Source organism: Indicator indicator, chromosome 13 (genome assembly GCF_027791375.1).
Source record: "Indicator indicator isolate 239-I01 chromosome 13, UM_Iind_1.1, whole genome shotgun sequence".
NCBI lineage: Eukaryota > Metazoa > Chordata > Aves > Piciformes > Indicatoridae > Indicator > Indicator indicator.
Genome location: NC_072022.1, coordinates 3,799,334 through 3,816,843, shown reverse-complemented (window position 1 = coordinate 3,816,843; position 17,510 = coordinate 3,799,334). Strand labels below are relative to the sequence as shown.

The 17,510-nt window shown below is 42.8% G+C and overlaps 1 protein-coding gene across 2 annotated transcripts in view; it reads left to right on the top strand.

The window, feature by feature from the left end:
- Nucleotides 1-1,890: 1,890 nt before the first annotated feature.
- Nucleotides 1,891-17,510, top strand: part of CUL3 (cullin 3) — a 54,381-nt gene continuing 38,761 nt past the window's right edge. For both annotated transcript variants that reach the window (XM_054386347.1, XM_054386346.1), the window contains exon 1: nucleotides 1,891-1,956. In XM_054386347.1, the coding sequence (XP_054242322.1) occupies nucleotides 1,891-1,956 (66 nt within the window). The remainder of the gene's footprint in view (nucleotides 1,957-17,510) is intronic.

Sequence of the window (17,510 nt, the reverse complement as noted above, 5' to 3'; positions counted from 1 at the left end):
AGTAAGAAAAGACTAATGACAGAGGTGAGTGGAACAGGATGCAAAATGTAGTCTGGTATCTGAAGTCCAGTTCAAGAGTCACCTAAAAGAAATTCTCTTCCTGGCTATGCCATGTGCTTCCTTTGCAGGATCTTGAGTAAGATGGTTTGACCCAGATTTCCATCTCATCAACTAACTTTGCAGTTACTGCTCTTGTGACTAGGACCTAGATTTTTGCCAGCTGGCCAGCCTAACTTTCAGAGATATTACACTGCTACCATCTTACAGAATCTGACATTTTCAAAACATTCTTCCATTTTCTGTCAACTGCCCTTTCCTGAATGACCTGTATTTAACTCTGGGCTCATGTAAGTGTTGCCTCAGGTGGCACCCTCATGTCTCAGGCGTGCATTGCCACGAAAACACAGAATGTAAATAAATAAAGATGCCTTGCATCATGCTGTTCGTTCTGTGGGCTGTGGCGGAAGGCTACGCCCGCTGATGACATTACTCAGTGGGGCAGAACTGGCATCTGAGAGACTTTGAATGAAAGGAAGGGGAAAAGGAACTAACTGCCTTTCCTTCTTTAGCTGTGTGTAGCAAGGTTAATACCAGGTGGCCAAGGCACAAGGTGGGTGCTCTGGGTTCTGGGGACAGGGCTTTCCACAGGCCACAGGGACTGCTGCCAGCTCAGTGCTGCCAGGTGCAGTAAGCACCTTTGTGTAGGTGCTAAACCTGCACTTTACACAGAATCCCAGCATGGTGGGGTTGGAAAGGACCTCTGGAGATCATCTACTCCAACTGCCCTGCTAAAGAAGGGTCACTCAGAGCAGGTTGCCCAGGATCACAATGCCCAGGCAGGTTTGGAATCTCTTCAGCAAAGAAGATTTCACAACTTCCCTGAGCAGCCTGCTCTTGGCCTCCAAAACTTGTTGTCTACCATCGCTCCAAGGTCCTCCTCTCTGGAGCTGCTTTACAGTAGGTCAACCCCTAACCTGTACTGGTGCTGGGGGTTATTTCTCCTCATGTGCAGGACTCTACGCTTGCTCTTGTTGAATTTCAGGAGGTTCCCCTTGTCTCCCCCAACTCTCCAGCCTGTTCAGGTCAGCACCATAACGGATCACCTCTACAAGCCCATGAAACACAGTATAGACGGGACAGGGAATTGTGCCCCAAACCCCACTAAAGCTACGAGTCCCCTGCACATCCCAAGCCATCCCCCCCTTTTCCCACCGCCGTTCTCCGCCCCTGACGCGACCCGCCGCCAACCGGGCCTCGCCCCGCCCCTCTCCCCTCTTCACCAATCAGCGGCGCTCTCTCATCCCGCGCTCCCCGCCCTGCGCAGCACTGACAGCCCGCAGAGCGCGGCCCACCCACCGCTGCCGAAAACCTCGCGAGAGCTGAGCGGCGCCGCGCCACGCCCCTCGCCCCTCCCCCTCCGCATGTGTGGCCCCGCCCCGCGGCCTCCCGCCGCCACCGCCCCCGCCTGCTGCCGAGGCCGGATCTGTCTCTCGCTGGCTGGGCGGTGGGGAGGGAAGAGAGAGGAAAAGGGGGGGCGCTCGGCCCTGCGCACTGAGTGATGTTTGTCCGCCATCGCGGCGGAGGAGGAGGGTGAAGGAAGCGCCGCCGCCGGAGCGAGGGGCCTGCGCCGCCGCCTCGCCCCTCGCCGCCGCCTCCCCCGCCGCTCCCCCTCCTCCTCGGCCCGGCCCGGCCCGGCCCGACTCGACTCGACTCGACTCGGCTCGGCCTTCCCGCTCCCCGCGCAGCCCAGGGGGCCGCAGCCCGGAGTGAAGGTCGCCAGCGGCCTCCCCTGTCCGGCCCCTGGTCCCCCTCGCGGGGTCTGCAGTCCCGTCGCGCGATACCCGGCGCCCCTCCGGACGGGAGGAGCCGCCGCCCCCGTCGGGCCCGAAGATGTCGAACCTGAGCAAGGGGACGGGCAGCCGGAAGGACACCAAGATGCGGATCCGAGCCTTCCCCGTGAGTACCGGGCCTAGGCCGGGCGGAGCGGCTGCGCCAGGCCCCGGCCTCCGCAGGCCCCGCGGCCTCGTCTCCCCGCCTGCTGTGCTGTGTGCCCGGGGCCGCGGGGTGTGGGAGTGAGCCGGGCCGGCCCCGCGGAGAGGCGGCTTTGGAGGGGTCTGCGGGTGTGAGCGGCGCGGGGTGAACTGTCAGCAGGCCGGTGGCCTGGGGCACCCCAGGTGCGAGATGTGGGGAGAGGAGACGGGACACGGGGACTTGAGCGAGCTGCATCTTTTGCGAGCAGCGCAACCTTCGCAGGGTGAGTGGGAGGTGGAGAAACTGGTCCCCGCGATTATCGTCTCCCCATCAGTCAAGCAAATCAATTATGAAAATCCACATACGACATTTGGGGGCGGGGGTCTGGTTTCTTTGTTTTCAAAGAAAAGGCCTCAAAGGAGTCGAAGGTTGTACGCCTACTTCAACAAAATTAGTTAGCCCCGGAAGGAGGGGGACTGTGTTTGTTTATGTCTTCTGGGGGCTTTCCTCTTGGTGAATTTATTTCACTCTCCACCCCGCTAAAGAGGGTATAAGTCCTATGATTATAAGATTTAGGTGGCACAATGCCAGCTTTTGGGAAAATGTTACTATAAACGTCTAGGCATAGGTAACTTCTTCTCTGCGTGTTCGGTGCAGCTGAGAGCGTGCCATCCCCTTGAGTTGCAGAGGGGAATGAGCCAGGTTATTAATTTATGCTGCCATCAAGCTTGCTGTGTTTTGACAGTTGCTTCAATTAAAGCTTACAACAGAAAAACAACCACAGGACTATTAATGGTGTTGAGGAACGAGAGAAATAGAAAAGCCTTAGTCTGCCAGAGGACGGCCAGGAAATGTGTGTGTGTTCATCGGTGTGTACGTTAAAAAGAAGGTACTTAGTTGAGTCACCGGCTTTTAAGGTTTAGTGTTAACGTTTTTGGTGCTATGTCTGATCCCAGTATGCAATAGTCTAGAACTAATGCTCCTTGGCTTTATAAAGAAACTGGACATACCTGTTTATGTTTCTTCACTGGTAGGGAATATATCAATATATTTGCTCCATCAAACCTCTTGCTGAGGTAATCAGAGGATTTATATTCTCAGGAGCTGGCTTAATCATAGCAGTATGATTTATAATATTTTATTCTTTCCTCTGCTTTTACTCATTGACAGTTGTGTTTAGTGGTAAAAATCACAAAAAAAAAAGAATTTAGCAGATGAAACGTTTTTGATCTCCAAATTGCATTTATTTCCTTAAAGAATTTTTTTCCACAGCTGTCAGTTTTGTTAGGACATGAATTACGGGAATAAAAATATTTACTACTGTGTGGCCACGGCTTTACTAACAAGGAGTGGGAAAACTCACAGGAAAATAAAGCATGGCAAACCACATATGTATGCTTTATAACAAACTACACCAAAAATGTTTACATTTGAACAGATTCATGTTCACTAACATGTAGATGGGGTAGAGGTCAGCCAGCAAAGGCAGAGTTAACAATGGAATAAACTTTAGTTTGTGGTTTACTTTTTTCACCACATAAATGAGTAGGGGGGGTGAAGAATGCTGATACAGAGCCCTCTCATACCTAAAGTTAAACCTTGTCATCAAATTTTTTTCTTCCTGAAACTTTCTGCCAGTGTAGTTCTTCTTTTCAGTTGCTTAAAGAGTATCTAGGTTAAAATTTAAAAATAAAATTAACTTCTCAGTAAAATAATTCAGTAAGTAAATAGACATCATTAAATGCTTGGTGACACCTGACAGCATTTTTTCAGCTGTTCCCTTCGCTAGACTCTCTCTTCTATGAGATTTTGTTCACAATCCTGTTGAAGTGTTTATAGGAAGGAAACATGTACTTGGCTGAGAAATTTGCAGGGATTTCTTTCATAACTGCAGAAAGATTGAGTTGAAGTTCATGTTAAAATCTTGACATGAATTTTGGGGAGGCCTAAGTGGTTGTATGGCTTCAGTAGTGCAAGCGGTGGCAGTGCCCTTAGTGGGATTATTCCTGTCAATGAGGCTGTGTTTGGGTGTGGGATGGAGTCTATATTTAGTAAGTGTACTATTTGTACCTCAGCTACTGATCTGCACTCTTTTATATCAAATTTGGTGGCTCTCCTATTCAGCTTTGAATTCAGAGTGCTTCCAGAGGTGACTTTGTAGACTGCTTCCATTTGTCTTCCTATTGATCATCTTTCCTCAGCAGGTCTACCTGATTTAGATTAGTTTGTCTCTTGCATGAAGAGAGCTACTTACTATTATCATAGAATCACAAAATGGGTTGGGTTGGAAGGAACCTTAAAGGTCATCTAGTTCCAACCCTCTGCAGTGGGCAGGAACACCTACTAGACCAGCTTGCTCAAGGCCCCATCCAACCTGCCTTTGAACACTTTCAGGCTTGAAGCCTTCACAACTTCTCTGGGCAACCTGTTCCAGTGCCTCACTACCCTCATGGCGAAGAATTTCTTCCTAATGTCTCATCTAAATCCAGCTTCTTCCAGTTTGAAGCCATTACTCCTCATTCTGTTACTACATAGTAAAAAACTGGTTGCTTTCCAGATATCCTGCAAGCCCCCTTCAAATCCTGAAAGGCTGCTAGAATATGTCTCCAGAGCCTTCTCCAGGTTGAACAACCCTAACTCTGTCAGCCTGTATTACAGGAGAGGTGTCCCAGCCCTCAAGGCTCTCCTCTGGATCATCTGTCTTTCCTCTTTATATTAAGCTAGAAATAGACAAATTGTAAAGGTTCTTAGGATGTGGCAGTATTATAGTAACTCCCTCCATATAGGTGCTGTCTCTTGAATAGTTTCTCTTTTTTTAATAATATTTTTGTTATTTATTACATTGTTTTATTTTACAGTAGTTAAAAGAAAGGATAAATAGTAATTTTCAAAATACTACCACTCTAAAGCTGTTGTTTTTCTACCTACCTAGAAATTGACTAGCGATTGACCAAACTATTTGAAAACCACAGGTGTTGTTCCCAGAGATATGAATGGCTTGGAATTAATTTTATTATGTATTCCTTTACTACTTGTAATTAGTAATCGATTATCTGTCGTCCCAGGTGTCCGTTAATATTTGCTGGCTCCTGGTATGTCCTCTGATGTGCTTCTTCATAGCTCAAGGACAATGACACTGAGTATGTAGTGTGCTGTTTTGCTGAAGTGGATTTAGAGTAATCAAAAGTAATGGAAGAAAATAGTTTTCTATACAATTAACTGATTTTTCTATTCACAATATGAAAAAAAAAAAAACAACAAACATTTTCTTAATTTAAAATCTAACCGAAAAGTTTTCTTCTTGGGTTTGATTTAAAGACAGGGATAATCTTTACACTTTTTATTTGGGATTTTTTTTTAACGTAGAAAGAATCATAGAAGAATAGTCAAAGAGGGCTTGGGTGAGCATAGGCTCTTTTTTCTTAAGTGGTCATTGAACTTTCTTGTTTCACATTCTGTAGCAGAGAGGAATAAGTTATGGTTGGGCACTGAACAAAATGTTGAGTAATTGTCCATGATGTAAGTTGGACACAGCTTGTAAGTATTTTATTGTATGTTTTGAATTATTAGGTTTTTTGCTGAACACAGTTTATGCTTTATGTGAAAATACAGGTTTGATGCTCCTATAACACCAGAATTAATGGCATCTGTTTTGCAGAAGTGTTTGAGGTTATTTCCTTCCCTTACCAGGTTCAAAGTACTCTCAAAATCTCATATTTTCACTCATTGCTTACCTCTCAGTGAGCCCATTACTGCTGGCCAAAGAAACACTTTGGAACAAGCTTGTAGCAAATCTTAAATTAATGTAGTTGATCTGTGAAAAGTGGTGCCAAAACCCACTAGAATTGTGCTTAAAACAGTGAGAGATTTGGTGTCTGTAATGGAGATCCAGCACATCTAAATTGTTTCCTGCAGATGTGACTGTTCAGTTAGTGGAAAATAGTACCTTCAAATGTGTTTTGATGGAAAAATTGCACAAAGTGAAAAAATCATAGCCTCATGGAATGATTTGTGTTGGAAGGGACCAGGTTGCTCAAGCTCATCCATCCTGCCTTTGAACGCTTCCAGGCTCGGAGCCTCCACCACTTCTCAGGGCAACCTGTTCCAGTGCATCACCACTCTCCTCCCAGTTTGACGCCATTACCCCTTATCCTGTTACTACATGTCTTTACAAAAAAATGCACGTTTCTTACTGAAATAAACAGTGTGTGAGAATTCAGAAAATGCTTGGAGAATTCATATTCAGGTTTTATTCAAGCAACTTTGAGCTGTGTTGAATGAATTTTGTGCAAGAGCTCATCATTCTGTCTATGTGCTATGTCACTTACCACCATAAAATTGGTTGCACAGATCTTTCTGAAAACCAGTGTGACCCCAGTGTAGGTTGCTTGGTTTGATGTTTATAGTGTGTGTGGGGGGCTGGGTATTTGTTTTTTGAGTACTTTTAATTTTTTTTTTCCTGCACACCTATTTTTCCTCTCTAGAGCAATGCTACCAAATAGTGTTTTGCCAGTTCTCAGAACTATTCTGGTGTATTATATCATTGCATTATGAATTCTGAAAAGCATTTAGAGAGATCCTACACAGGATGAGTCCTTCAAGTGTGTATGTGTATAAGCTTCACTGACTCACTTTATTTGAAATACTTGTGCCTGAGAACGTTTTCATTTCATCCAGTCTTGTGCATCTGGGTCCTGCATTTGGGTCACAACCCATGGCAATGCTTCAGCCTTGGGGAAGAGTGCCTGAAAAGCTGCCTGGTCCCAGTTGGATAAGAAGGCCAACAGCATCCTGGCCTCCATCAGGGCTAGTGTGCCCAGCAGAGCTAGGGAAGAGATTGTTCCTCTGTACTTGGCACTGATGAGGCCACACCTCAAATACTGGGTTCAGTTTTGGGCCCTTCACTGTAAGAAGGAAATGAAGGTGCTGGAGCACATCCAGAGAAGGGCAGTGAAGCTGATGGAGGGTCTAGAGCACAAGTCTTGTGAAGGAGCAACTGAGGGAACTGGGATTGTTAGTCTGTAGTAAAGGAGGCTGAGGGGAGACCACCTTGTTCTCTACAACTCATTAAAAGGAGGTCAGTCTTTTCTCCCTAGTGACAAGTGATAGGATGAGAGGAAATGGCCTCAAGTTGCAGAAGGGGAAGTTTAGTTTGAATATTAGAAAAAACTTATTTGCTGGAAGAGTGGTTAAGCCCTGGAACAGGCTGCCCAGGAAAGCGGTGGCATTATCATCCCTGGGAGTGTCCAAAAAGCATGCAGACTTGGTGCTGAGGGACAAGGTTTAGTGCTGACTTGGCAATGCTGGGTTAAACAGTTGAACTCGATCTTGGAGGTCTTTTCCAAGTTTTGTGATTCTATGAGTCTGAAAAGTCCTTTTGGTTCTTTAAGCCCTGTTTATCAATTGATGTTACAACTTCATTCAAAGATATGTACACTCAGAAGTAAATGGCTTCAGCCCTTCATGCGAAAGTATTTTCATTCCCATTGCTCCTTTCTTTCAGATCTAGCAGCCACTTCTTTTAGGCTTTGTGTCAGCAGAAGGTGTTTTGTTTTCCTCAGGAAATACCGACCTCTTCTGTGGTATGTGTTGAATCTTGCAGAATTGATGATGTAAGTTGATATGAGGTTTGTTACATTTTTGCTTCAACCCTTAACGTGTCAATCTATTTGTTCAAGAAGTTGAAATAGATGTTGTGCCTTATTTGAGCATCTTGCAGTAGATAGACCATACGAAACATGATGAACAGTGATTTTCCCACATTGCTCTGGTAAAACCAAGTGGAGTACTGTGTCCAGCTCTGGTGCCTACCACTCAAGAAGTACACAGACCTGATGGAGCATGTCCAGAGGAGGGCCATGAAAATGATCAAGGGTCTGAAACACCTCTGTTACAAGGACCGGCTGAAGGAGCTGGGGTTGTGCAGCCTGGAGAAGAGAAGATGCTGCAGAGACCTATTAAGGGCCTTCCAGTAGCTGAAGGGGGCCTACAAGAAGGCTGGGAAGGGACTTTACAAAGGCTTGTAGTGATATGATGAGGGGCAATGGTTTTAAATTAGAGAAGAGCAAATTTAGATTGGGTGTTAGGAGGAAGTTCTTTACCATGAGAGTAGTGGAACACTGGGACAGGTTGACTGGGGAGGTGGTTGAGGCCCTATCCTCGGAGATACTCAAGGTTAGGCTTGACAGGGCTCTGAGCAACCTCATCCTAGTGGAAGATGTCCCTGCTGACCGCAGGGGGGTTGGACTAGATGACCTTTGGAGGTCCCTTCCAACCCAAACCATTCTATGATTAATTCTATGAAATCTTCTAAATGTTCAATTCTGTGAGCACTGTGAGTATTTCTGCTATGCCTTAGAACCTGCAGAGCTGTGTTGGTGAATGAATGGAGAGGCAGGGGGGCAGGATGGAAGTAGAACTGGAGGGTAGTTTACTACAAACTCTTTCAGCTCTGATTAAAATAATTTAAACCCATGTGCAAGACTACCTGGTTAACCTCATGTTCTGCATGGTTGATTTTTATGAATCTTGATTTCTTTAAATTCTCAAACATAATTATGAGAGTGTCTTCGCTATTAGCCCACAGGTGTGCACAGTAATAATGTTACTATTCACAGCTAAAACAGTTAGGTTTAAAACCTAGAAGTAAAATGGACTGGAAAAAAAATGCCCCACCAAACCCACTGTTTATCGTCTTCGAAGGAAAAAGGTGTTTTGCTGTGATTTTCAGAAAAATACTCGCTGTGTGCTGGAAAGTAATTGTATGAAGGCCTCCCAGTTCTCACATATGTTTTAGTGAAATGCTGTAAGTAAACTGAATGCCCCAATACCTCAGAATTTCTAAGTGGTGATGGTCAGCAGGATCAAGGAGGTGATAGTCCCCCTCTACTGTGCTCTTGTGAAACCCCCCTGGAGTACTGTGTCCAGCTCTGGACTGCCCAACACGAGGAGGGCATGGAACTGTTAAAGGGAGTCCACAGAGGGGCTTTGAGGGGCTGGAGCACCTCTCATATGAGAGCGTAGGCTGAAAGTGTAGGATTTGTTCAGCCTGGAGAAGAGAAGGCTCTGGAGAGAGCTTAAAGCAGCCTTCCAGGATTGGGAGAAGGCCTACAGGATGGCTGGAAGGGGACTTCCTGCAGAGGTATGTAATGACAAGGATGAGGAGTAATGGCTTCAAACTGGAAGAAGCTGGATTTAGATGAGACATTAGGAAGAAATTCTTCCCCATGAGGGTGGTGAGGTACTGGAAGAGGGTGCCCAGAGAGGTTGTGGAGGCTTCGTGCCTGGAAGTGTTCAAAGGTTGGATGGGGCCTTGAGCAAGCTGGTCTAGTAGGAGGTGTTCCTCCCCATGTCAGGGGAGTTAGAACTAGATGGTCTTCAAGGTGCCTTCCAGCCCAAACCATTCTAGGATTGTATTACACACTAATTCCAGAATTGACTTGTGAGTAGTTGTAGGTGGGTTTTGTTTGGCTGTTTTGGGTTTGTTTTTTTTTTGGTTTTTCTTTTTTGTTTGTTTGTTTTGTTTTTAACACAGTGTACATACTGTCTTTTAATCTAGTTGATTAGAATTCCCAAATTCTGTCAATGTTTGGGGTTTGGTTGCAAATCTTTTTTTCTCTTGTTTCTCGGGCCTCAAGTTCTGAGCAGTCATCATCCACTTGGTCTGAGTGTTGACTAAATGTGTGCATGGCATTGGAAAGGGTATCTGAGCAGAAATAAATCATACAAGCAATCAAGCCCCGAGTTGGAGCGCCAAAAATATAGAAAGTGTGTCGGTGTGAGCTGAAATTCCCCCGCCCCCTACCAACAAGTAACCAGGCTAGCCCAGTCTGGAAGCAAATGAAGGCTGTATTTACAAGCAGAGTCTAAAATCTACGATGAAATGCAATGAATATGTACAAATATACAAAATTCACAACATTTACAAATACATACAATCAACAGAAAAGCACAACCAAGCTCCCTTTGCTTCCCCCCAAAGGGGACCCTCCCAAAGAGGCCTCTCTCTCCCAGGAGCTTCCCCCTAGACCCCCCTGGACAGAGAAGCAGAGTTAGTTAAGCAGAAAGTTGTTAACTTAGCTGCCAAGGTCAGTAGTGTTATCTTCAGCCAGAAGAGAAGAAGAAACAGCAGCCAGACAGCCCAGCAACTGCCCCCACTGCCGAACGCAGAATGTGCAGAGTGCTCACTTTGTTTTGGGTAATAGTTCTTAAACATTTCTATCTATCCAATGGAAGTGTTTAGAACAATCAGTATTTTGCTTTCTTACACCCAATAGTGACTTATTTACATTCTTTCACTTTCTCTGTTCTGAACTTTGCAAGGAAAAATTAAAAAGACAGTTTCAAACCATCACAGGGTACTGCAGTTCATGAGTCTTGCCTGTCTTTGAAATTTATGTGATTTTTCTGTGGAAAACTATGAATATATAGCAGCATCACCAGCATTCTCTTAAGAGTTTTAGTTTTTTTACTGGCTAAATCAGTCTGAGTTTCCTCAAGTGCTTAGGTAGATTTCTCCACCTCCTTATTCTTGTGTTGTAAGCAGTACATTATTAAACAGGAATTACTGTTTTTCCCTAGTAGTAGTAGGCTTTAAGAGTTATTCTAAAACTGGTGAAAAGTTTTCAGTATTCTATGTGAGGAGTCATAATAATAATGTGAGAAACAAGTTTTCTCACAGAAAATTACTACGATTTCTCAATATTTCTTTGTTCTGGTCAGCTCTACAGAGCATAAATGCCAACATTTATCAGAATTTCTCATATATTCTTTAGACTTTGGGTCTGGGCTGTAGGACAGGTAGGCTTAGTGCAGATGATCTAAATTTTCATCTCCATGACTGATGCTCAGTGCCTGAAAATGTCTGTATTTGGTGAAAACATTTTATGATAGACTGGGGCAGATTTTATACAGATGGTTTGCTTGAGTCCAGTCATAAAATGCACAATGATTCTGTTAAAGAGTCCAAAATGGGTTCTTGACTTTGTGTGTGTGATTGCTGGGTGTTATCTTTGGTAGCTATAGCTGTGGAAAACCAGCTCTTGAGAAGAAGTGTGTTCCTACTTCTCATTCAGAGGCAGCTTTTGTGGAAACAAGAAGGAGGAGAGTACTGTAGTAGAAAACTACAGTGTGGCTATTATAATTACTATATAATTATTTCATTTTTCTGAAGTTCAGTTAAAGCCAGTAGAATTTTTAAATTGCTGATAGCCCTTCTGTGAAGGTGCAGTCAGTAGAAGTAAATGCTGTTAGACGGCTTAAGAAAAGAACTTTCATATTGCATTTAGGGGAAAGAAAAAAGTGCATTTAATACCCGAGTACATCAAGGAGGATGGAAAAAACACTTCTTTGGATGATGCTTGCTATGGAGTTGCCTTGATTCTTTAATAAGTTGTGCATAAAATAAGTGTTTGAGGGCTGAAACTGCCTTGCTTGTAGTTCAAATCAGGTGTAATAGTGTATAAAACGTACACTTAACTCACTTCCTTTATGGTTGTGGATAAGGTGCATTTGCGGAAATCCCAATTTTTTATTTTATATTTTTGAGAATAATGATAAGATGATAACTTAAGTTGTACATGTGAAAGAAAATAGGAGTAGCTTAAATTTGTAACATTAATTTCTTATGCTACATATACTCTTGAGTGAAAGCTGAGTGTGGCTGTTCTTGCATGTGGAGAATCCTTATTGAAAGACTTTCTTTTGACTTTCACACTATTGTTTTTAAAGTGCTGATAGCATCTGAACAGACCTATTTTGATACTCTATACATGGATATAATTTCCATGTATAGCTCTTTTTTTTTTTTTCTTGTTCTGCTGTGTTTCAGTGATAGTTTTTTTGTTCTAGGTACTGCAGATCTGTGCATCTGATCATGGTGTGCTCTATAGGGTGCAAAAATCCTCTAGAGAAAGGTGATGGTCAGCATGCAAGCAGTATTGATTATCTGTAGTCGTTTATTACATATATCTTCTTTCTTCTAAGAAATTATCCTCTGTTGGCCTCTGTCTACTATAAAATGTTGTCTTTTATTTACTATACAAATTCTGGAATTGTGCTGTTTTCATTATGGAGGAGGAGCTGACATGAAATCATTAAAGTTGAAAAAGACCTCCAAGATCAAGTCCAGCCCTTAACATAACACTGCCAAGTCTATCATGTAAACCATGTCCCTTAGTACCCCATCTTCATGCTTTTTGAACACTTCCAGGAACGATGGTTCCACCACTTCCCTGGGCAGCCTGTGTCAGGACTTAACCACTCTTTCAGTAAAATTTTTTTTCCTAATATCCAGCTTTTATACAACTTGAGGCCTCTCTTGTTCTATTGCTTGTTACCTGGGAGAAGAGACCAGTGCCAAGTAGAGGGGGACAATGCTGCCCTAGTCCTGCTGGCCACACTAGTGCTGATCTAGGCCAGGATGCTTTTGGTCATCTTGGCCACCTGAGTACACTGCCTCCAAAGGCTTTAAAGGCCACTCTAACCTGTCCCTTTTTCCTTCATCCCCCCACAAATCATCCACTGGGTTCCTTGAGTTTGAAATGGTTCAGGAAAGGTGTATACAATCTGTATAAAACAGTGTATATGTCACACATTTCCTCTTGAAATAGTGTTGATTTTTGGACAGTTGTAAAGTATTGAGCAGCTTGTAGGTTAATTGAAGAAAAAAACCCACAAATATTTCTTGTGGGATTTGCATTGAAGTTGTGTGGGCAAAGAGTGAGCTGTTTGTGGTTCAGGGAAGCTTTCTGGATCCAGGTCATCCAGGCTGGGAAGTTAATAAGCTTCTGGATTTTTTTGTCTCTTGGAGAGATGATACCCCTGAGGAGAGTCTGTGCCTTCAAGTGTGTGCAGAACTGTATTTCTTTCTCCCTGACAGTTCTGAACTGAGGCATGCAGCTTCTGTGTTATTCTTTAAAACGTTGTCATCTCGATGTTATGCAAGTCATCAATACAAAATATTTGCCAAAAAGCCCTTTGAATGTACCTCTTATTAGATTAATGCTGTTTATTTGTAGTGTTGGGATCATGATCTTGAAACTAATGAGCACGATCATCAAACAAATCCAGGTCTTAAACTATTTTGGCTTGGGTTTCTGTTGATGCAGAGTTAGGCAGGATGAGATTTGCAGGCTGGCTTTACTAACACTGATTCTGCAGACAGTGAACTCCTGTCTGTTATGGCAGTTGCAGGACAACCTACTTCATGTTACCTGGAACACTACTGGCTTTTAAAAGGAGATGGATGAGGTCAGGGATCTAAATTCCACTGAAGTTCGATAGTTGCAGGAATTTTTAATCTTTGGGTAAATCTTGTTAGGTTATAGCTAAGCAAACACCTTTCTGCTCTTTTAAGTCTTTAGTAAATTGGCAGTAATTGCAATAGAAGAGGAATAAGCCACCTTCCTTCCTTCTGCTCCAGTGTAAGAGACGGCATGTGGCTGTTACCTCATGTAAGCTGCTTTGAGGAAAATTGCAGCTGAGCTTTGTGGTGGTTTGCTCATAGTTACAGAGGCCTCAGATTGTGAAAAGTGTCTCTTGAAAATCATGTCTGTGGTTTTTCTGAGGTTTTTACTGAAGCAGAATGCTAAACAACTTGAATAAAATATTTAGGATTTGACTCTTCATTGTAAATGGGGAAAGGCATGTCCAGTAGTTGATCAAACATTGTGCCACTGTTTCCACTGCCTGTCACTTCACCTTTGACAAGAGCCTGTTTGACAGCCACAGACACAGCTGATCTCTAGGATGTGTAGAATTACCTGTCCCCCCTGCACCTTCCAGACATCCAGAATCCCACCGACAGATGAAGGGGATAATTCACTCCCAGAAATTCATGTTCTTTATTCCATTTCTGCTGTTCAAATTAGGTTCAAGTATTTTCTTTTGACATCCAGCTTTGTTTAGGCTAGCAACCTTAAAGCTATTGTATTTATTTGACAAACATTATTTCCTGCTGTTACACAAACCTTTCACAATCTTTTTTCCATAACTTTAATTTGAGGACAGTTGTGCTAGGATTGCTACTTCTAGAGTCAGGAGGACTCCAAGCTTTTCATTAGTCTTCAAAATATTGTTATTATTTTTTGTTCTTCTGTGCGAAAGGGAGTAGGCAGATTTTTTGGTGTCAGATTTTGTTTATTCCTGTTTTGTTTGGAATGGATTTTTTTTTTACTTGATATACTTTTTTCTTTTTTTTCTCCCCCCCATTTGCTTCTTAAATAACCACTACAACTACTGAAATAAGCCTAAAACTTATTTCATGTCTGAAAATGCTTCCATTATTTTGCAAAGTTAAACATAAAAGATTTTCTGAAGTGTATGCTTAGAGCTAGATGAGCTCTAGCAGTTTCTAAATTAGTAAGAGAAGTCTCAGAAGTATAGACAGTTCTTTTCTACTATTGTTAGGTTGAAGTGTTCTTAGGAAATAAGTAGTTTGATTATAGTTGCTTTATAATCCTCCTCCGTTTTCAGGCACTGTGGTAATGAGCATTGTAGAAATGTCATTGAATGTTTTGAAAAGAACCTTGGTTAATAGTACAGGCAATGTCACTATTTTGGCTGTATAAGCACTTTCATTCTATAGCAGTGACAACTATCTTTTGAACTAGAATTTCCTATATTTAGCCTCTTAACCAATTCAGTTCTAGGAGTTAGAACAAAACCAGTTAGATGTTATATTTTAAATACAACTCTTTCTAAAACAAGTTTCATGCCATGATGGTGGGTGAAAAGCTGAACATAAGCCAACGGTATGCTCACAGCCCAGAAGCTAACCATATACTGGGATCCATGTGTAGACAGCATGTTGAGGGAGGTGATTCTGCTCTTATGCTTTGCTCTGTGAGACCTCACCTGCAATGCTGTCCTTAGCTCAGAAGACTACAGCGCAGGAGAGACATGGACCTCTTGGAGGAGGTCAGGAGGAGGCCACAATAATGATCTGAGGGCTGGAAGCTCTCTGCTATGAGGACAAGCTGAGAGAGTTGGGGTTGTTCAGCGTGGGGAAGAGAAGGCTCCAGAGAGTCCGTAGTGTGGCCCTTCAGTACTTAAAGGGGTCTGTAAGAAAGATGGGGACAGACTTTATCAGAGCATGTTGTGACAGGACAAGGGGTGAGGGAAGAGGGGAGATAGACTACATAGAAGGAACAAATGTTTTACATGGAAACATTCCAGCTCAGGTTGTTTGGGACACCGAGCAACATGATTTAGTTGAAGATGTCCCTGCTGACTGCAGGGTTGTTGGACAAGGTGACCTTTAAAGGTCCCTTTCAACCTAGAGCATTATGTGATTCTATGACAGATGGGCAGAAGCTTGTACCATGGCAGGAAAAGATTTACTCATTCACAGATAATGTCTTTTGATATTTGAAAAAGCATTTCTACTTGTCTGCAGGTGCTAGGGTGGGTTAACTTTAAAATTTGAATTTTTATATTTTTTAATTAAGTGTTCTGCTATTCTCTTTGGGCAAAGCGTGTAAGTCTACAATAAAGTCTCTAGTGTACTTCGTAGCATCTTTGAAAGTTTACTTGAAAAAGAGGTTATATTGGTCTGTTTTCTTTATTATTCCTCCAGCAACCAACATTCTCAGTCCTTTCTGATTAGAGCAGGAGCTTGGGTCTCGTGGAAAATACATAAGACAGATGAGTGTACAAGAGTCAGAATTAAGCTTTGTGTAAGTGATTGTACATACAGTATTTACTGACTTTGATTATCCCTGTGTTTTTACTTAACTTCCTGATACAGTTTTTGTCCAGAACCTTAAAAACTGTTCTGTATGAATCAATATATACCAGTAAGAGAATGAAAAATGAGGCTGCTGAGCTATCATTCATTTTTCATTGACCCACTTAGAAAAGTAACATTCTGCAGTTATCTGTATTCATGAGAGTTCTGTTTTAATCTTTATTAATGGGAGTGACTGTCTGAAGGTGCATTTTGTACACTGAGAGCATCATAAATTGCAAATTGAACCCTAGGTTCAAGTTTCTAGACAGCATGATGTAGTTTGTGGACTATAGTCAATTGACCCTCAAGAGAGGAAAAAGATGGGTAAGGCTTGACCATGAACTTAAATGTGTTGTGCAGGAGCCTGCATCTCTAATGCGAAAATGAAGATAATTGCCAAATTGAAGAGTCTCAAGGGTGTTAGAGAGTAGGGAAAACATATGCAGTTTGGAATTAAATAGGTGCTGTTCCATACTGCACTTCTGCTGTTTATTACTGACTAAATGTTTTGTCTTTTAGAGTTGGGAAATGCTGTGGAACAATTCTATGAAATACTGTTGACCTTAGTCTTTGTGTATATGATCCATTCTTAGAGTTGCTCAGTAGTAGTTACAAACACTTACTATGAGTTAGTGGTAGGAAAGTGTGTAAGGGTCTGTAAATGGAAAGGAGGATGTCTGTGTAATTTGGGGGGAAAGGGAAGAAATTGTATCAATTACAAGTTGAAATCTAGAATGAGGTATGTTGGCATCTCAGGATTAGTCTCATTCTTCTGCATTGGTTCCTGAAATATGAAGGAGAAGAGAGTTTCTGATCTCTCTTTAAATCTGTGTAGTCTCCCTAAACATGTCAAAACTGTTGCTGCAATGTGACATTTTCTGTGGTTTAAACTTTTCATATAGGCTCTGAAATTGATACTCCGTGGTGTTGTTCCTGTCAAGTCTTCCTGTAACACTAAGCATGTCACCTCTTGAGAGGAAGAACAAGTCTTTCTTCTGGGCTTTAGGTTTACTAGAAAAGGAAGTTATTGGAGGATATTAGAATTTGCTGTAAAGCTTATCAAAACTGACCAACCAAACCCCTTTTTCAAGCCCCCCCACCCCAGAGCAGCCCTTGTTTTGTAATGAGAGTAGCTGTGCTCTGAGACAGTCAGTACCTGGGAGGTAGACTAAATCTGTCAGTCACTATGCAGGAGGTACAATTCCAGGTTTTAAGAAACAAGCACTTTTTAATCTGCTTACCTTTCCTGTTCCACACTGGCAAGGTAGCTTTTTGTTGCTAGACAACCCATTAAAGCGAAGTGGAGAAGGAGAAGGTTTTGCCTAAAATCCTGCAACTCTTGAATGTTTCAGTGACTTAATTGCACATTTTGCTTGCTTTGGTTGAGTAAAGCCTGACAGAGCTGGGAAGGAAAGGTGGATATTGTGATTCCTGCATTTCCACCACTGTCTTGAGTATTGTCATGGAGCCCTGCCTGTTCTGCAGAGGCTGAGTCTTTTTTTACGGTCAGACTTTATGGGATTACTCTCAGCAGGGGTTCCTTGGTCATCTGAGCCTGGAATGTAGCACAGTGAAGGCCATGAATATTCCTTGAAGGAGGAATGTGGAGTTTAGTGTAGAGATCACCTAAACAAGGGTAAGACTTTAGTGTCAAGGGATGAGTGAGGAATAAAACACAGATATTAAAAATAGTTTCAATATTTAACGTTGTAAATGATAACAGTGTTATCCATTAACTCTCCTATGAAGACAGGAGAGGTGGTTCAGCCTGTAGTAAAGAAGGCTCCAGGAAGGCAGTAAACCAGCCTTC